The sequence below is a fragment of the Phyllobates terribilis genome, unplaced genomic scaffold (assembly GCF_046119375.1).
Source record: "Phyllobates terribilis strain yellow unplaced genomic scaffold, ASM4611937v1 Scaffold_1__5_contigs__length_1240528914, whole genome shotgun sequence".
In the NCBI taxonomy this organism is placed as follows: domain Eukaryota; kingdom Metazoa; phylum Chordata; class Amphibia; order Anura; family Dendrobatidae; genus Phyllobates; species Phyllobates terribilis.
Window position 1 is genome coordinate 772,857,261 of NW_027362761.1, and position 27,764 is coordinate 772,885,024.

The following is a 27,764-nucleotide window of genomic DNA, read 5'->3' on the forward strand; positions in this document are numbered from 1 at the left end:
GCCGTCTCCAGCGGCCATTTTCTCGTGGAGTACGGCCTCGGGAAGATGGCCACCGGAAGCCGCACACGCTGCTCTGCCGCACCGCCGGACACCGCTCACAGCCCGGCAGAGGCCCCGGCTCCTCTGTCTCACCGCCGGACGCCACTCACAGCCCGGCACAGGCCCCGGCTCCTCTGCTTCACCACCCGACACCAGCACAGGTACAGGCCCCGGCTCCAGCCGCATCTCCCCTCTGCCGCCGCCGGAGGACCCTGCGAACCCCGCTCCACCACCACCGGTAAAGTACCGTTCGGACCATAAGACGCACCCCCCATTTTCCTTCCAAATTTTGGGGGAAAAAAAGTGCGTCTTGTAGTCCGAAAAATACGGTATTTCATTAAAGGGCTATTCCCAATATTAAAAGTATAGGCAATAACTTTGTGATCTTTTGGACCCCAACAGTCCCTTGAACGTGGATCTGAAATGACCTAATAGAATGAAGCAGATACCGTGAATGCATCCATTTGTTCTTTATGACACTGCTGGAGACAGCTCTTGACTTTCTCCAGCAGTCCTATGCCACATGTGTGTCCAGCGCTTCTTTTCAATGTACTCTTTCAGAGCCGCATTCTCTGCATCAGTGAGGGTAACCTACGGGAATAACATTTAGAATGCTAATTCTAGATTATTATAAAATATTAGCAGACTAGTATGTGTTTGTATTCTAGGCTCTGACCTCAAGCTGTTGCCTTGCACTAGTAAATGTGTAATGCCTTATTGTCTCCAACTGTTATTGGCAAGCATAAAGGTAAGAAGTTACTATTGTGAATTAAAGCGCTTATGCAGTTTGGAAAATCAATGGTCATATTTTTCTGTATTAAAGGGAATCTGTCAGCATGTTTATGCTATCTCATCTGAGACCAGCTTAATGTAGACAAAGAGATCCTGAATCCAACGATGCAGCAGTTGTGACACAGAGTTCTTAGATGTAGAATGCATCAGAGCTGAGAAACTTAACCTTGCCCACACCAAACTCTATATGTACATAGTCTGTTGACAATGAGTAGTTTATCACAGGAGGGGGCGGAGTCAGACTAGCAAGCGTGTGCCAGCTAGCCACAGCAATGATAAAGTCCTAATGATAAAACCTTCATAGTAAGTAAACAACATCACACAGCTTGATAAGTGACACATCTCTGAATTCAGTTTATTAACATTCACCTCATGTTGCCTTCATATTTTAAATGGCAAAAACATGCTGACAGATTCCCTTTTAAGAAATTCTGAGTTAATAGAAGAGTGGTCCTCTGTTTGGTCTTGTCCTATATTAGCCATAGCAAAACACCTACAAAGAGTATCTCTCACTTTGAAGAATTGGCATGCTAGAGAGTTGCACATACAGCCTATTGATTTAATAAGCACTGTGAAGTCTTTCACTTTTTTTCGGAGGGGGCTTTGCTAGGAAAATCTTTTTGCTGAGTTTATTTGCAGATTGCCGCTGATTGGTATTACTGCAGGACAACTTGTATTGGGTATATACAGAGGGTGGAATAAGTATTGAATGTGTCACTAATTTACTAAGTTAAATATATTTCTAAAGGTTCTGTCAACATTAAATTCTCACCATATGTCAGTGACCATACATCTAATCCGCACAGGCAAAAAAAATCAAACTATAGATGTCTATAAATTGTGTAATAATGAGAAATGACACAGGGAAAAAGTATTGACCACTCTTACTGAAATTTATTTAATACTTCATGCAAAAGCCTTTCTTTGTGATGACAGCTTCAAGATGCCTCCTGTATGGAGAAACAGATGTGATTTTAGCCCATTCTTCCACACAAACACTCTTCAAATCCTGAAGGTTCTGTGAGCTCCTTCTATGAACTCTGAGCTTTAGTTCCTTCCATAAATTTTCTATTGCATTCAGGTTAGGTGATTGGCTGGGCCATCCTAGTAGCTTTATTTTCTTTCTCTTAAACCAATTGAGAGTTTCCGTGGCTGTGTGTTTGGGAGCATTTTCTTGCTGAAATGCCCACCCTCGTTTTATCTTCATCATCCTGGTAGATGGGAGCAGATTTTTTTTTCTTCCAAATTTAAATTTTATTGAAATGTGTAACTAGCATTTCCATATGCTGGGTCATAGCAGTTTCCACAAACCAGGGATGGAACGTCAGATGATTTCCAGTGACTGGGTATTATTGTCTTAGCTGCCTGGAGCATATGTCTCAAGAAGGGTTTTTTTAAACTGGTCCTCGACAGAGAAAACATAAACAATAGGGTTGCTTCAGGTTTATTGGGAATTGCTATTCCAGTGACTTCCAGAATTACATTAAGGACACCCTCCCAAAACGCCACGAGGGATGGACAAGACCACCAGATTTGGACTAAAGGGCTTTCATAAGCCTTTAGTTGCAATGAGAGATTTATGGGAAAGATGGAAGCATCTATTCCACTGGTCGTTTGAAAATTTTAATTGTAATTCAGTTTCCCAGGCCTTGCAAAAAGGAAGGAGAGAATCCAGGTCAGTAACTAAAAGCAATTTGTATAGAACCAAAATCGCGTGCTCCACATTCAATGAAGAGATACATAGTTTTTCATACTGCAGTGCTGCAGTTTGATGTTTTCAAAATTTTGACGTAGTGTGGGAGTTCTACTATGTAAGAGAGTTGTGAGGGGTAGAAGAGATCCTTGAGGAGCAATTTGATAAAGGCGAAGAGGGGCTTTTTTGGATCTATTTAAAAATGAGTTAGAGGAGGCGCCTGGTAAGAATCTGGAATTGTCTATGATTTTGATTAGGGGACCATGAGAGTCAATAAGTGGGACCTTGAGGTTGGACATGTGTAAAATTTTAAGAGTTTGACTCACACTGAATGATAACGAAACTTCCCTATGTCTTAAGGCCCCGTCACACTTAGCGACACTACAGCGATCCCGACAACGATACGACCTGTCAGGGATCGTTTCTATGTGATCGCTGGTGAGCTGTCAAACAGGCAGGCTCACCAGCGATCAGGGGAGCAGTGACATCGTGGAAAGAATCTTTCCACAATATCCTGCTCCTGGTTACCAGCCTGCTGAAGCTGGAGCAGGCTGGTAACCATGATAAACAGCGGGTTACTAGGGGCACACGCGCACCTAGTAATCCGCTGTTTATCATGGTTACGAGCCTGCTACGGTAAGCGGGAGGTTACTGCTCACCGTAGCAAAGTGGTAACCATGATAAACAGCGGGATACTAAGTGCGAGGGTGCCCCTAGTAACCCGCTGTTTATCATGGTTACCAGCCTGATTTCTGGTCACACACAGCGATGTGTGCTGACCAGCGGGAGGGCAAAGACCAAAAAATGGTCCAGGACATTCTGCAGCGATCAGCGACCTCACAGCAGGGGCCTGATCGCTGCAAAGTTCAATACAAAAGAATCGCTGCACTGCTGCCAATTGGTGCCCAAGTAGGGGCCGAACCCGTTGCTATGTAAAAATAACCTTGGCACTCAAAATATATTTCAAAGCAGTGAAATTTTTATTGCAGTCCAAAAGTGGATGTAAAACGTTTTGGTCGTAATGACCTTCATCAGTTAACAATGTTGCAATGTGACTAGGAGTACTGATGTATCATCAGTTGAGCAGGCAATGGTAAGGACCACCTTAAGATGTTTGAGACCTGGCAGGATCCATAACGCGGTGTCCACCGCTTGTTGTAGTGCAACTACAACAAGCGGTTGATCGCTGCAAAGTGTCACACATAGCGACATCGCTGGTGAGGTCGCTGTTGCGTCACCAAAACCTTGACTCCGCTAGCGATCTCGCTATGTGAGACGGGGGCTTAAGGATGAAGGGCCAGATACATGGTAGAGCGTGAATTGAAAAGAAACGGTATCCTGGGCAATGGTAACCCAGAGCTTAGAATAAGCACTATGAAACAAATCGAGGATTTGAGAATGTGCGGCCGCATGGTTAATACCTATGACAGTCAGGCATTCCATTACCGCAAGCATCCGTAGGTCTGATTAGTATACCGGTTCGAATCCTGGAACGTCCCGAGGACCATACAAATCGATTGAGGATGTGTTGAATTTTGTTCCAGAAGGTAGAGGGTATATGTACCGGGATAGTCTGGAGAAGGTATAACAACCTTGGAAGGATTGTCATTTTTATGATGTTGATCCTACCTAACGAAGAGAACTCTGCACGGTTCCATGAAGCCAAATCCCTCTCCAGTATGGACTTGAGTGGAAGTTCAAATTGAATAACATGGAAAGGTCCGAAGAAATACGAATTCCTAGGTAGGTGATTGTATCGTCTGCTGGCCATTTAAAGGGTAAATTGTGTTTTCAACGTTTTAATTAGCTGTGGTGGTAGCTTTATGTTGAGGACTTTTGATTTATCTCCATTTATTTTAAAATTTGACTATTTCTTGAACTTACCCAATTCCTCCGTCAGGGAAGGGAGAGATGTACAGGTGCTTCTCACTTTATTTAGAATATCATCAAAAAGTTAATATATTTCAGTTCTTCAATGCAAAAAAGTGAAACTCATGTATTATATAGAGTCATTTCAAACAGAGTGATCTATTTCAAGTGTTTATTTATGTTAATGTTGATGATTATGGCTTACCGCCAATGAAAACACAAAAGTCATTATCTCAGTAAATTAGAATACTTTATAACACCAGCTTGAAAAATGTTTTTAAAATCCGAAATGTTGGCCTACTGAAATGTATGTTCAGTAAATGCACTCAATACTTGGTCGGGCTCCTTTTGCATCAATTACTGCATCAATGCGGTGTGGCATGGAGGCGATCAGCCTGTGGCACTGCTGAGGTGTTATGCAAGCCCTGGTTGCTTTGATAGCAGCCTTCAGCTTGTCTGCATTGTTGGGTCTGGTGTCTCTCATCTTCCTCTTGACAATACCCCATAGATTCTCTATGGGGAGGTCAAGCGACTTTGCTGGCCAATCAAGCACAGTGATACCGTTGTTTATAAACCAGGTATTGGTACTTTTGGCAGTGTGGACACGTGCCCAAGTCCTGTTGGAAGATGAAATTTCCATCTCCAAAAAGCTTGTCGGCCGAAGGAAGCATGAAGTGCTCTAAAATTTCCTGGTAGACGGCTGCGCTGACTTTGGTCTTGATAAAACACAGTGGACCTACACCAGCAGATGACATGACTCCCCAAACCATCACTGATTGTGAAAACTTCACACTAGACCTCAAGCAGCTTGGATTATGGCCTCTCCACTCTTCCTCCAGACTCTGGGACCTTGATTTCCAAATGAAATGCAAGATTTACTTTCATCTGAAAACACCACCTTGGACCACTGAGCAACAGTCCAGGTCTTTTTCTCCTTGGCCCAGGTAAGACGCTTCTGGCGTTGTCTTATTGGTCATGATGAGTGGCTTGACACAAGGAATAAGAGCGACACTTGTAGCCCATATCCTGGATACGTCTGTGTGTGGTGGCTCTTGAAGCAATGATTCCAGTAGGAGTCCACTCCTTGTGAATCTTCCCCAAATTTTTGAATTGCCTTTTCTTAACAATCCTTTCCTTTCAAGACTGTGGTTATCCAGGTTGCTTGTACACCTTTTTCTACCACACTTTCCTTCCACTCAACTTTCCATTAACCCCTTAACCCCCGAGGGTGGTTTGCACGTTAATAACCAGGCCAATTTTTACAATTCTGACCACTGTCACTTTATGAGGTAATTACTCTGGAACGCTTCAACGGATCTCCCTGATTCTGAGATTGTTTTTTCGTGACATATTGTACTTCATGATTGTGGTAAAATTTCTTCGATATCACTTGCGTTTATTTGTGAAAAAAACGGAAATTTGGCGAAAATTTTGCAATTTTCAAAATTTGAATTTTTATGCCCTTAAATCAGAGAGATATGTCACACAAAAGAGTTAATAAATAACATTTCCCACATGTCTACTTTACATCAGCACAATTTTGGAACCAAAATTTTTTTTTGTTAGGGAGCTATAAGGGTTAAAAGTTGACCAGCGATTTCTCATTTTTCCAACAAAATTTACAAAACCATTTTTTTAGGGACCACATCACATTTGAAGTCACTTTGAGGGGTCTTTATGACAGAAAATACCCAAAAGTGACACCATTCTAAAAACTGCACCCCTCAAGGTGCTCAAAACCACATTCAAGAACTTTATTAACCCTTCAGGTGCTTCACAGGAATTTTTGGAATGTGGAAGAAAAAAATGAACATTTAACTTTTTTCACAAAAATGTTACTTTTATTTTCACAGGGGTAACAAGAAAAAATGGACCCCAAAATTTGTTGTGCAATTTCCCCTGGGCATGCTGATACCCCATATGTGGGGAAAAAACACTGTTTGGGCGCACGGCAGGGCTCGGAAGGGAAGGAGCGCCATTTGACTTTTTGATTGTAAAATTTGCTTGAATAATTAGCGGACGCCATGTTGCGTTTGGAGAGCCCCTGTGTGCCCAAACATTGGAGCTCCCCGACAAGTGACCCCATTTTGGAAACTAGACCCCCCAAGGCACCTATCTAGATGCATAGTGAGCACTTGGAACCTCATTTTTACGAATCAATTTGTGAAGCACCTGGGGGTTCCAAGTGCTCACTATGCATCTAGATAGGTGCCTTGGGGGGTCTAGTTTCCAAAATGGGGTCACTTGTGGGGGAGCTCCAATGTTTGGACACACAGGGACTCTCCAAATGCAACATAGTATCCGCTAACAAATTGTCGGCTCAAATTGTTAGCGGACACCATGTTGCGTTTGGAGAGCCCCTGTGTGCCCAAACATTGGAGCTCCCCCACAAGTGACCCCAGTTTGGAAACTAGACCCCCCAAGGCACCTATCTAGATGCATAGTGAGCACTTGGAACCCCCAGGTGCTTCACAAATTGATTCGTAAAAATGAAAGTGTTTTTTTTTCACTTTTTCATTTTTACGAATTAATTTGTGAAGAACCTGGGGGTTCCAAGTGCTCACTATGCATCTAGATAGGTGCCTTGGGGGGTCTAGTTTCCAAAATGGGGTCACTTGTGGGGGAGCTCCAAAGTTTAGGCACGCAGGGGCTCTCCAAACGCAACATGGCGTCCGCTAACAATTTGAGCCGATTTTCCATTCAATTTGTTAGCGGACACCATGTCGCGTTTGGAGAGCCCCTGATGTGCCTAAACAGTGGAGCTCCCCCACAAGTGACCCCATTTTGGAAACTACGCCCCTCAAGGATTTTATTAAGGTGTATAGTGAACATTTTGAACCCAGAGGTACGACACAGAATTTGATATCATTAGGTCATCATATTGAATAAGTTGTCATTAGTCTTGAGCGCAAGTGCTCGCTACTTGAGTTTGCATCGGGTACTCAGGTTTGCACCATGTACAGCGTGTGCTCGAGTGACATGCTCGAGTCCCTGCTCCGCATGTTTCACGGTTATTAGACACCCAAAAAAAAACATGCGGGGATCGCTCGTGCATGGCAGGCAATCCCCGCAAAGTTTTTTTTGGCCGCGAAGCATATGGCGCGGAGACTCGAGCATGTCACTCAAATACCCACGATACTCAATGCATACCAGAGCTCCCGATGCAAACTCAAGTAGCGAGCACTTGCGCTCAACACTAGTCGCCATATCGTCATCTTTTTTTCTTACTTTTGAAAAAAATCCCAACCCTAACCCCAAACCCAGCCCTAACCCTAGCCCAACCCTAACCTGAGAGTTTATTTTTTACGCCGTTCCTCGTGCGGTATAAGTGATTAGACGACTTTATTCTTCGGGTCGGTGTGATTACAGCAATACCAGAATCATATGGGGTTTTTATGACTGACAGCTGTCACACACTAAAAGACGCATTTTTTGTAAAATCTAGTTTTGCATCGCCATATTTTGAGAGCTATAATTTTTCCAGATTTTGGCAGACAGTCATGTGATGGCTCGTTTTTTGCGGGATGAGTTGACGTTGTTATTGGTGCCATTTTCAGGCACGTGACATTTTTTGATCGCTTTCTATTCCGATTTTTGGGAGGCAGAATAAACAAAAAACAACAATTCAGGAATTTTTTTTTTGTTTTTTTTTATTCTGTTCCGCGTGTGGTAAAATTGATAAGGCAGCTTTATTCTTCGGGTCAGTACGTTTACAGCGGTACCACATTTATATCGTTTTTCTATGTTTTGCACTTTTACATAATAAAAGCAATTTTATAGAAAAAATTATTTTTTAGCATAGCTTTATTCTGAGAGCTATAACTTTTTTATTTTTCGGCTGATGGAGCTGTATGGTGGCTTGTTTTTTGCGGGACGAGATGACGTTTTCAGCGGTACCATTTTTATTTATATTTGTCTTTTTGATCGCGTGTTATTCCATTTTTTGTTTGGCGGTATGGTGATAAAGCATTGTTTTTTGCTTCGTTTTTTATTACTTTCTTTTACCGTGTCCACTGAAGGGGTTAACTAGTGGGACAGTTTTATAGGTCAGGTTGTTCCGGACGCGGCGATACCAAATATGTGTACTTTTATTGTTTTTTTTTGTTTTTTTTTATAATAATATTTATTGATGGGTACATTATATTTTTATTTTTGGTGGATTATATATATATTTTTTTTTATATATATTTTTGCAATTTTTTTTTTTTTTTTTTTCACTTTCTGATAGTTTTTATACTTTATTACTTTGTCCCACGATGGGACTTTCACTTTTTTTTCTCTGATCGCCTGCATGGCACAGGAATACAGCACCATCCCTGTGCCATGCAGGCTGTCAGCGCTGGACAGGGAGAAGATTGTTTGGAGATGCACTGCGCATGTCCAAATAATCTTCCTGCTGTCTGGTGACCCGGATGTTGTCATGACGACATCGGGTCGTCATGGCAACATCCTGGAAGCCGTGGCAGACATCGCTGGAAGCCGGAAGAGGAGGTGAGTATCTGAGATCACCTCCCCTTGCCACCGCAATGCTGTGATCGACTTCGATCGCAGCATTGCGGGGGTTAATGTGCTGGGAGCGGTGCGAGACCGCTCCCTGCGCATAGCCCTGGGTGTCAGCTGTGACAATCAGCTGACACCCGGCGGCGATCGCGCCCGCACAGCCTGTGTGCGGGCGAAATCGCCAGGGCGTACTAATACGTATCAGGTCCATAAGGCCCAGGGCACAGATACGTCCTAATACGCCCTTGGTCGTAAAGGGGTTAATATGCTTGGATACAGCACTCTGTGAACAGCCAGCTTCTTTATCAATGACCTTTTGTGGCTTACCCTCCTTGTAGAGTGTGTCCATGACTGCCTTCTGGACATCTGTCAAGTCAGCAGTCTTCCCCATGATTGTGGAGCCTACTGAAACAGAGTAAGGGACCTTTTTAAACGCTTAGGAAGCCTCTGCAGGTGTTATTTGTTAATTATTCTACTTTACTGAGATAATGACTTTTGTGTTTTCATTGGCTGTAAGCCATAATCATCAGCATTAACAGAAATAAACATTTGAAATAGATCACTCTGTAATGACTCTATATGATATGAGTTTCACTTTTTGTATTGAACTGAAATAAATTAACTTTTTGATGATCTAATTTAGTGAGAAGCACCTGTATGTGGGTTAGAGAGATATATTGAAAGGACAGCTACGAATGCTGAACACTTAGATTACTAGCCCTTAATCATCATAACCCCACATATGTTAGGGTTGTTTCAATTAGCTCCCTTAAGGCTTTCCATCACCAAATACATACAGAAGAGGTGATAATGAGCAGCACTGGCGCTTGCCGTTATTAATTGATAACTGGTCCGAAAGAAAGCCATTCATTTTAACTCTTGCTGACGGGGTCTGGTAAAGAGTTAATAGTTTGGATTTTAGGATTGGGCCCAAGCCAATGAAATCTAAAGTTTGGTCGATTGAGTGCCACGAAACACTGTGAAAGGCCTTTTCATTGTTGAGAAATAGGACCATAAATGACAATTTATGGGAGGTGGCAAAGTTATTAATGTCAAAAGTTTTAAGGTTATTGTCTCTGGCTTCTCTACCGGGATCAAAACCTACTTGGTCTGCATAGATGAGTTCCGAGAGAAGTGGGTTCAATCTGTTTGCGATTAATTTAGCGTATATTTTTATTTCAACATTTAAAAGTGAGATTGGGTTGTAACTGGCACATAAAAGAAGGTCCTTTCCTGCCTTGGGGTTTACTATGATATGTGCAGAAGTGGCCTGGAGAGGGAAAGGAGAGGAGTCTGCAATCTATTTAAATGCTTGAAGCATCAAAAGAATTAGCTGGAAAGGAAAGTTCTTATAGAATTTAGAGATGAGGCCATTCGGACCAGGACATTTGTTCCTCGGGAGTTCCTTTATTATATATGAGAGTTCCTGGGGGGTAAAAGGTGATTACAAGTTTTTTTTATAACTTCCTCAGGTAATTTCTTGAAAGGGGAGGAGGAAAGGGCAGGGCGGAGAGTTTGAGTTAGATGTATGAAGGTTGTATAGTTTGGCGTAGTAGGCTCTAAAAACGCTGACGATCTCAGTAGTAATGTGAACCTAAGAACCGTGCGAGTCCTTAATGCAGGGGATTTTTGTGCTATTTTAGCCCATAGGGCTCGTGCCAGCATTCTCCCAGGCTTATTGCTGTATTCGTAAAACTTGCCTCGTCCTATTTGCAGAAAGTGGTTGTAAGAGACCTTCAGTAAATATTTGACCTCCAGCCTAGTCTTAAGGAGCTCTCTGAGAGTTGGTGTAGAAAGGGCATGTTTATGTGACTGCTCAAGCTTACTGACCTTTAGGAGAGCCTCTCTGAGAGTTTGGGATCTTTCTTTTTTAATTTTTGTACCATGCTTAAACACATTTTAGGGTTTCCCATTTAATAAGAGAAATGGTGTCATCTGAGGAGTGATCCAGTATGAAGTTGTCTATGGTCAATTGTAAGTTTGCATTGCAGAGTGGGTCTAAGACACACATGTCAAACTCTGGCCCGTGGGCCAAATCTGGCCCTCAGGGTGATGATATTTGGCCATGACACTGAGGACTATGTGGGGCCCATTATACTGCGTGAAGATCACAGTTGGGGCACCATACTTTGCTGGGGGAGCACAGTAGGGTCGTCATGCCATGCGTGTGGAGGGTGTCGTGGAGGAATTCACTGTTGGGGGTATCATTCTGTGTTTGGGGGCACTTTTTTTGGCATCATACTTTATTATCTGTATTTATTGATTCAAGGCTTTTTTTCCTTTGTTATTACATATTTAAATTAAGCCATTGGGTCATATGCTGTTTACTGCTCTAACATATATTATTCCAATACACCCCATTTGTGATAATGTGATAATTTTATTCTATGATCTGTTTATTAAAATGTACTTTGTTCGTGGGACAACCCCTTTAAGTTTGTTTCCATATGAAAAGTTTCGTCACTATAGTTGATAAGGAAAAACTTTCTCAATTGTTGACATTTTTTTAAATAAATATCAAGAGAAGAGATTCATTAAAATGCCAGGACTATGTGATCTTTGTAAGTGAAGGGATTTTTAGTGAGCAAACACTGGTGCGTGGTCGGACCAGAGAATGTTTCCTATACTGGTATAAACCAGCCAGGGTAGATCACTGTTGTACAACAGGATGTAGTCCAGGCGACTATATGAGTTATGAGGGGTGGAGTAGAAACTAGTCTCTATCAGAGGGATGACACCTGGAGATTACCTCCAGGTGTCATATAATTGTAAATGAGAAAAGTCTTTTTTTGGCACTTTTGACTGCATAGGAGTGGTGGGATTTGCCTTTAGAGTTGTCCATGGTTGGATCCAAAGTGATGTTAAGGTCTCCACATAAACTCAGGGTACACTTTACTAACAGAGTGATTAGATAAGAAGGTGGCTTGATCTTGGTTCGGGGAATAGGTGTTGAATGTGGCCCTCTATAGAGAGGGAAAGAATTATAGATCTAGCTTTTGGGTCGATGGTACAATCGATTACTTGGTTAGCCAGAGATCTATGAATCGCAAATTGCAACCCCTTTTGATCGCGAGGTATCGTTATTGGCAAAGTACCAATTTGTGTATTTTTTTTTTTTTTAAATTTTTGGGGCATGATTTAGATTTAAAATGAGCTTCTGGGAAACAAATGCGGTGTACTTTATGCCAATGACAGTGGTGAAGAATCTGGCCTCGTTTCTCGGGATATTGAGTCCCTTCACGTTGATGAAAACAATGTTTAGCTCCGCCATTGCAAAGGTTTAGGAAATTCTTTCGAGTGCACCTTGCGGATGGGAAAACATGAAGGGAAAGGTAACATAGAAAGAACAGGTATCATAACAATAAAACAAAAGCAATAGGATAGCTATTGCAGCATAAACTAACAAGAGATACTTATAACCCAGGAGCATGGGCATCACAGGGGAGTGCGATAGAAGCTCCCAACCTATTGGGGGGAAAAAGGTAGAAGTCATGACTGAAGAACAGCTCCTAGATAAACAAAGAATATGATTTAACACCGACAATCATATAAACGTGCATGAGAAATATCGATGCACAGTCTCCACGAGAGGAAGCAAATAATAGCAAGATGCTATAAACCTGACACATGTCTTGCCTATATATTAAGAATGCGCACAACCAAACAGTAGGGCAACAGCTACATGGTTTCACTGGTGCTTATAAGGCCAGAGAGAGATGGGCAATTATTTACTAACATCTGAAATAGTCAATCAGTGTCCCTGGGGCTGGTGTTGAGCTTTCCTTTGTCTGCTACGGCAAGTCTTGAGAGGAGGGAGACCCTTTTGTACTGAAGCAGTGGGTGGAGTGGCTGCTATTTTCTGTCTTCTCCTGGAATCCACGGGGCCAAGAGCCAGGACTGGCCAGGTAGGACGGTAGATCCAAAGCTTATAGAAAAGCCGGAATGTCGTCTGGGGAACGAAAGTTGAATGTACTAGATCCTCTTTGTACATTCAGTGAACCCCCAAGGGAAAGGTATCCCTTTAGACTTTAACATGTCCAGGACTGGTTTGGGTGCTTTCCCTTGTACCAGGGTGTTACGAGAGAGGTCTTGCATATTGCGGATTGGGATATTATTGTATTTAATGTATTGTTTTTTTCCGTGCCGCTTACAGAATTTGGTCCTTAAGGGAATAAAAATGGATTTGGCATATTATGGCCCTGGGGCAAGAGTTATCTGGGTCAATCAGCCGCAATTGTCTATGGGCTCTGTCAAGTTCAATTGCACCTCCTGGTGGGCGACCAAGCTGGTCATTAAAGATGGTCATCAGTACAGAGGGATTGTCAGGAGGAGAGATGGATTCTGGGTGTCATTGTATATGCAAATTATTGCACCTATTCCTGTTCTCTAGGTCATCCACATTTTGCTAGAGTGAAAAAAGTTGCGCTGAGTGTAGACGAACAGTGACCTGTAAAGTTTGGATGATAGAAGCATCAGTGGCTTGAGATTGAGCTAGGGAGTCAACCTTGGCTGAGACAGAGGAAAGTTCAGAACGAAAGAGGGCAAATTCTTGCTTGCATTCCAAGACCACTTGGTTAGAAAGAGCTAATATATAGTTTCTAATGGGTATAGACTGTAGAAGCATGCGAAGGACTGCCAGAGAAGCCTGTCTGCTGTCATCTACAGCTGGTGTGGGAGCAGGAACATCAGGCCCAAGAGACTGTTGATTTTGGTAAAAGGGACCGTAGTGCCTCTAGTGTCTGGATTGAGTAGCCATTCCATCTCCCAAGGTTGGGACCATTGCTGTTGTGGTTGAGTTCAAATGCCCAGGCGGGGATATGAATGAGCCAAGATTACCCCGTAAGTAGACCGACTAGGGTAAGTCTGGGGATGGTGGGTCCCCACGGGTACAATGCGGCAAAGCGGTGTTCCAGGATTAGCCAGTGGACCAAGTTGGTGAGATCGTGAGGTCCGGGTGAGCAGACATGAAGGACTGGCAGTGTGGGTTCGCCCCTGTTGATGAGTCTGCACTGGGGCCAGAATTAAATCCTGCTGAAGTGTGGGGGCCTGAGGTACCTCCATCTGAGGGTCTTGATGATGGCTCCAGTAATGAACCCTCCCTTGCTGTGAGGGAAGATGTTTCTTGATGGGTGCTGTCTCCTTTAAGACTTTGGGGTTGTGGAATCTGCATGTCTGGTAGGGACAGGACAAGATCCGATGGACCTGTCTCCTGAAATGTAATAGGATAGGTGGCAGAGGACCCTGTAATGCCCCCACATGGAGGAGAGGAGGCCTCAGAGCTTCTGGTGGACAATTGGGCTAAGCTGCTTTTCCCCAATCTCATAGCGGCAGCCATCTTGCGACCCCCCCTCCTGTACTGCAGATACTGTTGCAGCACTTCAGCTGGATGGACACTGCATCCCCTTTGCTAATACTGGGGGTGATTCAGAGTAGGCTGTGGGGGAAGTGTGGAAGAGAGCCTTCTGAATCCTGGACTGTTTAGTAGACAAGTGAGCGCCGTCGTGGTGAAGGTGACGGGCATTTTGCGACAGTGCAGCGGCAGGCTCTGGGAGCAGTTACCTTTGGTCCCATCATCAAATCCGTTGAACGGGGTCCCTTGGGTGAGCAGGAGAAAGCGATCTCTGGTCTTTTTCACAACAGAACTCTTCACGCTCCTGCTGTGGTGGGCCCTGAGGCAGTTTATGTGGGCGCATGAAGCTTTCGATGTCCGCACGAGGGGATGGGGCACAGGATGATGAGAATGTTCTCACCTTTCTGCCCATTTTGCCCATCTTGAGGTGCAGATTGTCAGTGTTTTTAGGTTCAACAGTGACGGAGCTGAGCAATGTTCATTTTCACTCAGCCATGGCTAGCCACGCCCGCAGCAGCAGATTTTTATCAAGAAAGTCTCGGTACATTTGTCCATTCATCCTTCCTTCAATTATATGAAGTTTGCCAGTGCCACATGCTGAAAATCAGCCCCACACAATGATGTTTTCACCTCCAAACTTCCCTGTTGGTATGGTGTTTTTGGGGTGATATGCAGTGCCTCTTGGCCTCCAATCATGGTGTGTATTATGGCATCCAAAGAGTTCAGTTTTGGTCTCATCTGATCAGACTGTATTCTTCCAGTATTTCAAAGGCTTGTCTAAATGTTGTTAAGCAAACTTTAAACGTACTTGAACATGCTTTTTGTTCAGCAATGGAGTCTTGCGTGGTGAATTTGCATACAGGTCATGAAGATTGAGTGCATCATTTAGGCTACATTCCCACGATGAGCTTTTGCTAAGTTTTTGACACTAGTTATTTTTGCTGTGTTAAAAACAGTGTCTTACAGTTCCAGCAATGCGTACTTTCCCCATAAACTTGCATTAGATGCGAAAAATCCACGGGAAAAAAATATACATGAGTCCTTAATGTGTTTCTGCGGTGGAAATGCATCAAAAACGCATGGAATCTGCACCTAGATGTATCAATAAAGTTTTGTCAAAGCCAAATACCAGGAAGTATCAAAAACAAACCAGCTTTATTTAAAGCATGACACACCAAAAAGAGACAAAAAAAGGCAGCGTTATGAAAACGCAATGAAAAACTGCAAGTAACCTAATGTGCAGAAATTCTGCAACATCAAATACTCATTGTGGGAATGTAGCCTTATAGTTTTCTTTGAAACAATTGTACCTGCTGATTCCCGATCTGTCTGTAGCGCTACACAGGGGAACCTTGACTCTTGGACAACTCTTCTGATTGTTTTCACTCATCTGTCTGAAATCTTGCGGGGAGCACCTGGTTGTTGCTGGTTTATGGTGAAATTGTTTTTCCACTTCCGGATTATGACCCCAACAGTGCTCACTGGAACCTTCAGTAGTTTAGAAATTCTTCTGTTACCAATGCCATAATATGTTTTGCAACAATAAGGTTGCGAAGGTCTTGAGACATCTTACTGGTTTTACCCATCATGAGATGTTTCTTGTGTAGCACCTTGGTAATGAGGCACCTTTTTATAGGCCATCAGTTAAACCAGGTGATATTATTTTTCACTAAGTGGCAGGATTGCTAATTACTGAATAGATTTCAGCTGGGTGTCATGACTTTCCATGGCTTTTTGCACCTCTTTCTTCATGTGTTCAATACTTTTTTCCTGTGTCATTTCTCATTCTTACACACAATTTAATTTATGGACATCTGTGGTTTGATTTCTTTGCGCTGTAAGGCTATGTTCACACATTGCGTTTTTTTTATGCAGATTTTCAGTCGTGTTTTACAGTACCAGCAAAGTCTGAGATTCCAGAAATCTCATGCACACATCTTGTTTTTTTTTATCACGATTTTGTGCTTTGCATGTTTTTTTGCAAAATAGAGCATGTCACTTCTTTCAGCGTTTTTTCACCCATTGGAAGTAATGGGTGGTGAAAAAAACGCAAAATGCAGGTGTCAGGTTTTTAAGCGTTTTTTTTTTTTTTTCACTGAACTTTATGTACAGTCATGGCCAAAAGTATTGAGAATGAGACAAATAGTTTTCCAAAGTTTACTGCTTCATTTTTTGTAATGGCAATTTGCATATACTCCTGAATGTCAAAGAGTGATCAGCTTAACAGCAATTACTGTACTTGCAAAGTCAATATTTGCCCAGAAAATGAACTTTAACCCCCAAAACACATTTCTACATCATTGCAGTCCTGCCTTAAAAGGAGCAGCTAACATCATTTTAGTGATTGATCCATTAACACAGGTGTGGGTGTTGATGAGGACAGGGCTGGCGATCAATCAGTCATGACTAAGTAAGAATGACATCACTGGACACTTTAAAAGGAGGCTGGTTCTTGGTGTCATTGTTTCTCTTCAGTTAACCATGGTTATCTCTAAAGAAACACGTGCAGCCATCATTGCACTGCACAAAAATGGCCTAACAGGGAAGAGTATCGCAGCTACAAAGATTGCACCTCAGTCAACAATCTATCGCATCATCAAGAACTTCAAGGAGAGAGCTTCCATTGTTGTCAAAAAGGCTCCAGGGCGCCCAAGAAAGACCAGCAAGCGCCAGGACCGTATCTTAAAACTGTTTCAGCTGCGGGATTGGACTACCAGCAGTGCCGAGCTTGCTCAGGAATGGCAGCAGGCTGGTGTGAGTGCTTCTGCACGCACTGTGAGGCGGAGACTCTTTGAGCAAGGGCTGGTTTCAAGGAGGGCAGCAAAGAAGCCACTTCTCTCCAGAAAAAACATCAGGGACCGACTGATATTCTGCAAAAGGTACAGGGAGTGGACTGCTGAGGACTGGGGCAAAGTCATTTTCTCTGATGAATCCCCTTTTCGATTGTTTGGGTCATCTGGAAAACAGCTTATTCGGAGAAGAAGAGGTGAGCGCTACCACCAGTCTTGTCTCATGCCAACTGTAAAGCATCCTGAAACCATTCATGTGTGGGGTTGCTTCTCAGCCAAGGGAATCGGCTCACTCACAGTCTTGCCTAAAAACACAGCCATGAATAAAGAATGGTACCAGAATGTCCTCCAAGAGCAACTTCTCCCAACCGTCCAAGAGCAGTTTGGCGCCCAACAATGCCTTTTCCAGCATGATGGAGCACCTTGCCATAAAGCAAAGGTGATAACTAAATGGCTCATGGAACAAAACATAGAGATTTTGGGTCCATGGCCTGGAAACTCCCCAGATCTTAATCCCATTGAGAACTTGTGGTCAATCATCAAGAGACGGGTGGACAAACAAAAACCAACAAATTCTGGCAAAATGCAAGCATTGATTATGCAAGAATGGACTGCTATCAGTCAGGATTTGGTCCAAAAGTTGATTGAGAGCATGCCAGGGAGAATTACAGAGGTCTTGAAGAAGAAGGGGCAACACTGCAAATATTGACTTGCTGCATTAACTCATTCTAACTGTCAATATAACCTATTTGTACTCATAATATGATTGCAATTATATTTCTGCATGTGATATAAACATCAGACAAACACTAATAAAAACCAGAGGCCAGCAGATCATGTGAAAATATAATTTTGGTGTCATTCTCAAAACTTTTGGCCATGACTGTACATGAATAAAGAGACAAAAGAACAGTGAAAAAGCAATAAAAATCCTGAACAAACCTGATGGCAAGAGATCAGGTTTTGCTGCAGAAAAAAAACGCAGCAAAAACGCAATGTGTGAACGAAGCATGAGTCAGATTACCATTCTCACAAGATGGAAGTGTCCAAAGGGGACAAACTTTGTAGTATAATGAAACCTACTTAATACTATAACTGAGCAATATGTTTATATGTTTCCAGTATCCACTGTTACATTTACCTCATATGCTAAACAGGAACGAGTATTAGCCAAAGTTTAAAGAAATTGTCCACTACTTTTACATTGATTCCCCATCCGTAGGATAGGGCATCAATGTATGATCGGCTGGGGTCCCGCACCCGGCACCCCCGCTGATCAGCTGTTATCGGCGTTTGCCGGCTGGAAGTGCTTACCTGGGGTGCTTGGCTGGCCACTACAACTTGACAGCCAAGCACCGCAGGTAAGCACTTCCGGCCGCCACTGATAACAGCTGATCAGCGGGGGTGCCGGGTGCAGGACCCCAGCCGATCACTCATTGATGCCCTATCCTACGGATAGAGCATCAATATGAAAGTAGTGGACAATCCTGTTAATAATTTAGATTTCTTTACCAATGTTATTTGTCTTGTGACTTTATAATGGAAGAATGCTGTAGTCAATGAAACATGTCATCTTTTCTCATATGGCTTTTATACCAAAAGTTTCCTTTTTGTTTTGTTGGAAACCAGCAGCTAAGTCGCTAGAGAACACAATTCTGTACCACCTGCACATAAGGATGTGATGGCTAATGTTTGCCTTTTCTTCTTTAGCTCAGAGCCTTCTCTGATAATCGAGATGATATGGCTCTTGGTCACCTGATTGTGTTACTGCAGCAGGACTGGCCCAAAGGAGAGACCCTGTTCTTAAAAGCTATAGGAAGGATTTGCCAGCAAGGAAATTTCCAATATGAAAATTTTTTCAACTACATCACAAGTATGTTTGTATTATTTTCTCATTTTAGACTTGTATCTACCATTTATACTCATACATGTAAAGGAATTTCTGGCTTAGTGTGGCCATTGTAATTTGACAAATGACCTTATAAGTGTAAAATCCTTGATATCAAAACTATCTGTGTACAGGCTCAATAGAAAGTCTATAAGCACTATGCCCCCTACTTTATGTAATGGAGTGTAGCACGGTCACCAGTGAATGGCAGACAAAATGAGTGCTTACTATTAGGTCTGTGGAGTTGGTAAGCCAAACCTCCCGACTCCTCAATTTTCACAACACCAACTCCACTACTCCGACTTACTCATACATGGCTCATGTTTAAGTTTAAGTGATAAATTTACTCTGGTAAAATGGTAACATCAGGCTTTTAATCATTATTATGATACAATAATCAAGCCATTTAGATAGAACATAAAATACACTGCTCAAAAAAATAAAGGAAACACTTAGGCTGCGTGCCCACTCTGTGTTTTTCAAACACTTCTGCCCTAGAATTTCCGCAGCGAAAACGCTTGGTAATACGTGCCCCATGGTCCCCAATGATAATCCGCATGTGCTGTGCACATGCTGCGGAAATTTCCGCTGCAGATTATCATTGCGGAACAATACGCAGCATGTCAATTAATTTTGCGGACACACAGCGTAATCACCGCCATTGACTTGCATTGGACCACGTGACATCCGCATCACTGCATCTGCACATGCGGAAATCACACGGTTCAATGTGCAGATGGTACCCAGGTCTGGAGAATGAAGAGACTCTCATCCAGACATGGGTACCATTGTACCTGTAAAAAAAAAGAATAAAAAATAAAGATTATACTTACCTTCCGATGTCCCCCGGCCTCCTCAGCGATGCGTGCGATGTGTTGGGCGGCTCGCGGTGGTGTGAGGACCTGACATAACGTAATTGAGTCATGTGACAGGTCAAGCGACTGCTGACGTCGGCGGTCGCGTGACCTGTCACATGACTCAATGACGTCGACGGTCGCGTGACCTGTCACATGACTCAATGACGTCATCGCAGGTCCTTCACACCACCGCGAGACACCGGGAAGACCGGACGCATCGGAGGAGGAGACCGGGGGCCATCGGAAGGTAAGTATAATCTTTATTTTTTATTTTTCACCATTCTTATTCTTTTTTTTTTTTTTTTTAACTATTACTTGGTCACACTATATAAATCCATGCCGGTTGCATGGATTTATATAGTGTGACCAAGTTGTCAAGCATTTTTCCAAGTGATGCTAAAATCGCTTGGAAAAGCGCTTGATAGGCTATGTGCCCACGTTGCATTTATGAAGCAGAAAATTTCTGCTGCATAAATGCAAGTCCTCTCCCGGAAAAACGCATGCGGAATTCCGCACGCGTTTATCGCGCATTTTTCGCGCGTTTATCACGCGTTTTCCACATGCGGAATTGCCTTGCATTTTTTATGCATTGGACTAAGGCAATTCCGCTTGAGGAAACGCAAAATTAAATGACATGCTGCGGATTTTTGAACGCGGCATAAACGCTGCGGAAAAATCCGCAGCATGTGCATAGAACTTGCGGAATCCCATTGGGGACCATGGGGTGCGGATATACATGCGTTTTTCAAGCGTTTACGCTGCGGAAATTCCGCAGCATATACGCTTGAAAAATGCTACGTGGGCACACAGCCATAACCCGCATGCAGAAATGCATGCAAAAACGCTTGACAAACGCTGCTACCTGGCGGGAAAAAACGCATGTAAAATCCGCATGCGTTTTTCCTGCCAGGGAGAAGCATAAAAAATATGCGGCATTTCTGCATCGTGGGCACATAGCCTCAAACAACAGAATATAACTCCAAGTAAATCAAACTTCTGTGAAATCAAGCTGTCCACTTAGGAAGCAACACTGATTGACAATCAATTTCACATGCTGTTGTGCAAATGGAATAGACAATAAATGGAAATTATTGGCAATTATCAATACACACTCATAAAGGAGTGGTTCTGCAGGTGGGGACCACAGACCATCTCGGTACCAATGCTTTCTGGCTGATGTTTTGGTCACATTTGAATGTTGGTTGTGCTTTCACACTCTTGGTAGCATGAGACGGACTCTACAACCCACAGAAGTTGCTCAGGCAGTGCAGCTCATCCAGCATGGCACATCAATGCGAGCTGTGGCAAGAAGGTTTGCTGTGTCTGTCAGCGTAGTGGCTGGAGGCGCTACCAGGACACAGGCCAGTACACGAGGAGACGTGGAGGGGGCCGTAGGAGGGCAACAACCCAGCAGCAGGGCTGCTACCTCCGCCTTTGTGCAAGGAGGAACAGGAGGAGCACTGCCAGAGCCCTGGAAAATGACCTCCAGCAGGCCACAAATGTTCATGTGTCTGCACAAACGGTTAGAAACCGACTCCATGAGGATGGTATGAGGGCCCAACGTCCACAGATGGGGGTTGTGCTCACAGCCCAACACTGTGCAGGACGCTTGGCATTTGCCACAGAACACCAGGATTGGCAAAGTCTCCACTGGCGCCCTGTGCTCTTCACAGATGAAAGCAGGTTCACACTGAGCACATGTGACAGACGTGACAGAGTCTGGAGATGCCGTGGAGAGCGATCTGCTGCCTGCAACATCCTTCAGCATGACCGGTTTGGCAGTGGGTAAGTAATGGTGTTGGGTGGCATTTCTTTGGAGGGCCGCACAGCCCTCCATGTGCTCTCCAGAGGTAGCCTGACTGCCATTAGGTACCAAGATGAGACCCTCCGACCCCTTATGAGACCATATGCTGGTGCGGTTGGCCCTGGGTTCCTCCTAATGCGGGACAATGCCAGACCTCATGTGGCTGGAGTGTGTCAGCAGTTCCTGCAAGATGAAGGCATTAAAGCTATGGACTGGCCCGCCCTTTCCCCAGACCTGAATCCGATTGAGCACATCTGGGACATCATGTCTCGCTCCATCCACCAACGTCACGTTGCAGCACAGACTGTCCAGGAGTTGGCGGATGCTTTAGTCCAGGTCTGGGAGGAGATCCCACAGGAGACCATCTGCAACCTCATCAGGAGCATGCCCAGGCATTGTAGGGAGGTCATACAGGCACGTGGAGGCCACACACAATACTGAGCCTCATTTTCACTTGTTTTAAGGACATTACATCAAAGTTAGATCAGCCTGTAGTGTTTTTCCACTTTAATTTTGGGGGTGACTCCAAATCCAGGCCTCCATTGGTTAACAAATTTGATTTCCATTGATTATTTTTGTGTGATTTTGTTGTCAGCTTATTCAACTTTGTACAGAACAAAGTATTCAATGAGAATATTTCATTCATTCAGATCTAGGATGTGTTATTTGAGTGTCCCCTTTATTTTTTGGAGCAGTGTATATTTATGAGCTAAGAGGAAAAACAAACTAAAACATCAAGCATACAGCGACAACATATACTGGACTATTGATTTATGCACAGTTGATTGAAAGTTTAGATATGCTTTAAGAAGTACTTACCTTAATCCTGCTTTCCTGTTCACTCCAGCAGTTCTGAGATGAGTGCAGTCATTCCTTCCCTGTGTGTTTGTTTTTTTCCCCTTATCTGTAGAGGAGGAGCTTCACTACTTATGTACATAAACTGCAGCACAGATTCATCTCAGCTAAAAGTCTAGACCCTTAGATCAGGAATAGGACAGACATTTATAAGACATTTCATAACTTTCCCAAATTCTTATGAAAAAATATTTCCCACAAACTGCATTGTACCACTGTACCCAATTTATTATATATTTTACACAGTGTGATATATCTGCGCTGGTGAGAGCGCTTATAAGGAAGAGCTTACACTGATAAAATAAAATTTTGCATTTTATACTTTATTTTAAAATATTTGAGTTAAAAAACTATAATATATAATATAACAATAATAGTTTTTTAACTCAAATATTTTAAAATAAAATTTAGCATTTTATACTTTATTTTATCAGTGTAAGCTCTTCCTTATAAGCGCTCTCACCAGCGCAGAAATATTACATTATGTACATTATTAACCCCTCTTTCACCTGGTGGTAGCTGTGTATATCCGCTGCAGGTCTGAGTGCTATTCCTACCAGCGCCCCCACTAATTTCTTCTTTTTTGTTCGTATTATATATTTTAGGAGTCGGTCCATTTTATACCGACTCCACCAAAATGGACACCGACTCCACAGCCTTGCTTACTATCTGCCAAACTCCTAATATACCAATAGTGGTTTCCCTATAAGTAATTGAATATTAGTATCAGTCTTCTTTAATAACTTACATTCCACTGCTCCAAAAAAACAACAGTACTGCGATAACATCATGAAGAGCAAGTACCATAAATTTTTCCTTACTTGGTCCTGGGCTTTAACACTGCTCTATTGTAAATTTACAGTGCAGGGTTAAAGCTCCTGCAATTTACCAGGAGCAAGTCAGATGTCAGGAAATGTCGGGGACCCCGGGGAGAAGACAGAAGCGGGTTATTACCGCTTCTGTCTTACATTTTGCTGGCAACAAAGTACTCAATGAGCGCTGCGTAGTGTATAGAAGCAGTGCCAATGCTTCTGTTCTGTAAGACCTGGTGATCACTGATCGTCGGATGTCTGACCAGCATAAAAGAGCTAGCGAGCCCAAGCAGACCTAGATCAGCTATGTCATTGACTATGTAGTGTGCTGTTTTACCCTATCACTATGGCTTTTATGGATACCCCCGGTTACAGTGGAAAAAAAAAGAGAAAGTCAAAAATAAATGTTCTATTATAGATCTCTGATGATCTCTCAGGGAAACAAGTTATTTAAAGAAATATATGAATAAAAAAACAGGTGCAAAATAAAAGAATAGAAAGTAAAAAGGGTCTGTATCGCAAAAAAATTAAAAAAAAGTTTATATAAGATATATTTTTTGAAATACACGCAATAAAAAAAATCTTCACATATTAAGTAGGTACGCTACCAGAATAATATGGAGAATTCATTGAACAGGTTATTTATTGTAAAACATGAACAGTAAAAAAAATGTAAACAAAAAAAGTAATTACACAGTAATCTGTGTACTCCATAGCGGTCCTAAACAATAAAAATACAATTTGTTGCCCATAAAGCAAAGCGTCATGCAGCCACGTCGGTGGAAAAATAAAAAAGTTATGGTTGCTGAAGAGCAGAGAGGCAAAGAAATAATCTGGTCATTCTTGCCAGGATATATAGATGATTTCAATATCATAATGTCAGCAAGGCATTCACCCTTAGACATTCCTATATGTAATGGTATCTTTCATGCCTCATGTACCAATTGTGTCTACAGACATCGACATGCTTGAGGAGTTTGCTTACTTACGGACCCAGGAAGGGGGTAAGATTCACTTGGAATTGATCCCCAATCAAGGAGTGCTGCTCAAGTGAGTGTCTCTTTTTACCTGTGTTGCATTGAATATTCTGTTGCACACGTAGCTTAGCCTAATGCATTAAATACAAAGGAATTGGATGTGTACGCTAAGAAAGAAGTAAACATATGTCCAATAATGTAATACTTTCTAAGAGCCTCTAATGCACAAGGCTATCAAGATACCCAGAAGTAGTTGTGGAGGATTCGGGACTACCTATCTAGTCTGAAGCACTTGGCAGAAGGTCCTGGCACTCTTCTGTGGTCGCTATGGAATGGCCACTACTAGAATGCCTCATTAAAGTTTAGATCTATTGTCCTTTCTAGGCAGGAGCATGAAACAAAATGTATTGGAGAGCAATAGTAATATCCCGGCCTTCTAGCTGTGCTATATACAGTCTTGTATGTTTTTCACTGTAGTGTTTTGCAGCTGAGGATGAGTTATTACTGTTTGCTGTTTTTGAAGGAGCTCTAGCACTACCCTGGGGTTGCTGCAGCAAGAATTCATGCCTGTCCTACAGGCCAGCATAGCAACCAGTGACAGGTACTAAGTCCACGAAGCCTGCTCATGATGTGCTGTGTCCGTCAACATTTTTTTTTTCACAGCCCCATAGTTCTCGGTGTTTGATGTGCAGTAATTTGCCCATTTTATTTTTTAATTTCAGTTTTTATTCTTCATTTGACTTAATGGTGTGACATTCAGCATTTTCCCCATGAGTGACTGGTGTATGTTGTCAGCTGGCTATCACACAAGATAATGAATAATACATTATATTCTCTTGTCTTTGGCCCCTATTCATCATTTGCGGGGGTTTTTCAAGTCACTTTACTTTTTTGTCTTGTGGTATTCGTTTGAAGAATGTGGCGCAAAAACAAATCAACATTTGGCCGTGGGTCAAGAGTTCTATGCAAAGTCAAAATGAATCTTTATTTTAGTCTTTAACCTTTTTTGCGACTTTTTCGCTGAAAAAGTTGCACGTTATGCAAAACAGTGCAAATACTGTGTCCAAATATATCTGGCATACATAAAATCACACCGGCGTGGGTCTGGGGTATATTTGCAACTAATTTTCCGACTTTTGGAGAAGTTGCAAATGATGAATCAGGTGAAAACATGTGTAAACCCTTAACTTCGCTTATGAAGTGGTAAACATAAAGGAAAAAGCACAAACAAAACAGGCGAATACTTATAAAAATAGATTTTAAAAAAGTTGCATATGGGAAGATGAATGTGGTGCAAGCTAAAGGCACAAAACGCTAAAAATTCAACAACGACAAAAAACAGGGCACAAATGCATTAATGAATCGGGCCCTTCATGTGTAGGTCTTCCTCATGAATGCAAAAGAGAGTGGTTTAGGTTTCTCTGGAACATATTGTATGTTGTTGGCCTCCTTACCCAAATCCGAGGAATAAAGTGTAAGGCTTTGTTCACATCGTGTTTTAGGCTAATGTCAGTGATTCTGTTGATGCTTATGTTTGCAGCGCTGGAAAATTGGATTCGGACTTTTGCGCTGACATGCTATTAACTTCAGTAATCCAGACCAAGTCACTTTATGCTCTCGGGCATCGTTTTCGGCAGTATCCGCCTATTTGAAGTGCGCACAAAAACACAGTCCACTGCGCTCAGCTAAGCAGATACTATGAAAATAATGTATGTGACTCCATCATTATTAGGGTTCTTTCTGTGTCCCCATCGGTGCATACATCCGAAATCCTCCGCAAAACGGGGTCCACAGCCAATAGACTGTAATCGTGACGGCAGATCGAACGTGAGCTCTGCTGTGCGCTATTTTCGGGAGTGTACAACTACTGGAGGCGGACACTCAGGCGTAGTAGTCTGCGTCGGAGTGTCCACCTCCTGTAGGCGTACACTCCTGAAAAAAAAAGTGCACGGGAGAGCGCATGTTCGCACTTCTGTCACCATTACAGTCTATTGGCACATGAATCTGGACCCCATTTTGCAGGGGATTTTGGACGTATGCCCCGATGGGGACACAGAAAGCAATGTGAAAGCACCCTTACAGTCAGCACAAACGTTTAAATCCCATTTTTCAAGCTTCAGACATAAGCCCCAATGGAGCCTATGACCTTAGCCTAAAACACAATGTGAACATAGCCTAATACTATAAGCTCCTGTAGTAAGCTGCTAGGTGGAGATAGATAATACATTGAAAATGGATGCCCTTTTATTTTTCTATGCCATACAACTGCTAGGGATGTGGCGCTGGGGTCCAAGTGTGGTTTTCCATTCCATAAGCTAAACCCGCCTTATGGTATATTTAACTAGGGTTTGTCTGTAGCAGAGGTCCCTTAAGTGTATGGAATATAAGGTAAGTTTTTAATGAGGTCATGTATCAGAAATATTTCTATTTACAGCGCAGAATTGCAATGCTGAAATGGATAGGTTGTCCATTATTTCATTGTGACTGCAAGTAGTCTGTACTTTATGAACCTATTATATTATTTAAAGGGGAAAAACGCACATTTCCAACCTGCTAAATGCAGGGCAGGACAGATTGGTGGAGATGCAGAGTTGCCATTTTTAATGTGTTTAAAATATTAGAAGCATCGACTCATCCTCTTTTAAAGGGTTACATTTACAATAATCTTTAGTTACTTCTATCTATACACATTAATGACTGTTGGCGTCCATCCCCTACGATTGTGAAAATGAAGGAGCTGTTATGCTTTTTTAAAGAGCATTGCCTCCCTTCTGATCTTGCCAAAACATTTGCCCTTCCATTTTGGTTTGTTCTAGGCGTTCGACAGGGGTCTAATTGTAAGGAAACTCAATCAGACATGCCTTTAATGATTGGAAATTTGCTTTAATCAAAAGACACCCGTCCACATTTTTAACATAAATTTGTTTTGTGGCAGACATCATACGGTGACCCGTGGAATTACTAAGGGGGTGAAAGAAGACTTCCGGCTGGCTATGGAACGACAGGTCTCCCGCTGCACCGAAAATCTTATGGTCGTCTTGCATCACTTTTGTATCAATGAGAAGATTTTGCTATTGCAGTGCTTGGCTTAACCCTTATACTGAATTTATGTGGGACCAGTTGTGGCCTGGTACTGTAAATAATATAGTGATTGTGTCCGTACATCGTCCCGTTTTGTATATGTAATGTCTCTTTGGTGTGTCCATTGTAAATAAATTTCTTTCTTTAAACATTCTGTGCATTACTGTATGATGCAATATGAATCTTGTGTGGGTACCCTTCTTGCTCTTAAAGGGGTCCTAAACAATGACAGTGGGCACTCTGCCATTTATCATTCTAATAAATGGACAAAGCAGCAATTTCCTGATTATGACAACAGCGTTAAGGAATACTCAAACCATTTTCCTCGCAATCAACAATAAAATGTTAAAAAGTGTTAGACTTGGTCATGAACACCGCTTATTCACTGCACGTGACTCAGATGCACCTGTAAGGGGGACTCTGCTTCTCACGCTCACTTGTCCACTCACATATCGCAA

At 42.6% G+C, this 27,764-nt stretch overlaps 1 protein-coding gene across 4 annotated transcripts in view; it reads left to right on the plus strand.

Annotated features, from left to right (window-relative positions):
• The window catches only part of INTS10 (integrator complex subunit 10), a 52,564-nt gene extending 25,109 nt beyond the window's left edge, over positions 1 to 27,455 (plus strand). For 2 of the 4 annotated variants that reach the window (XM_073636983.1, XM_073636987.1), the window contains 5 exons: positions 708 to 787; positions 18,743 to 18,905; positions 24,205 to 24,298; positions 24,749 to 24,826; positions 27,161 to 27,455. In XM_073636983.1, the coding sequence (XP_073493084.1) occupies positions 708 to 787; positions 18,743 to 18,905; positions 24,205 to 24,298; positions 24,749 to 24,826; positions 27,161 to 27,317 (572 nt within the window). In that variant the 3' untranslated portion in view covers positions 27,318 to 27,455. Of the gene's footprint in view, positions 1 to 705; positions 788 to 18,742; positions 18,906 to 24,204; positions 24,299 to 24,748; positions 24,827 to 27,160 lie in introns of all 4 variants that reach the window. The other 2 variants (XM_073636984.1, XM_073636985.1) reach the window with 2 other exon arrangements.
• The last annotated feature ends 309 nt before the right edge of the window (positions 27,456 to 27,764 follow it).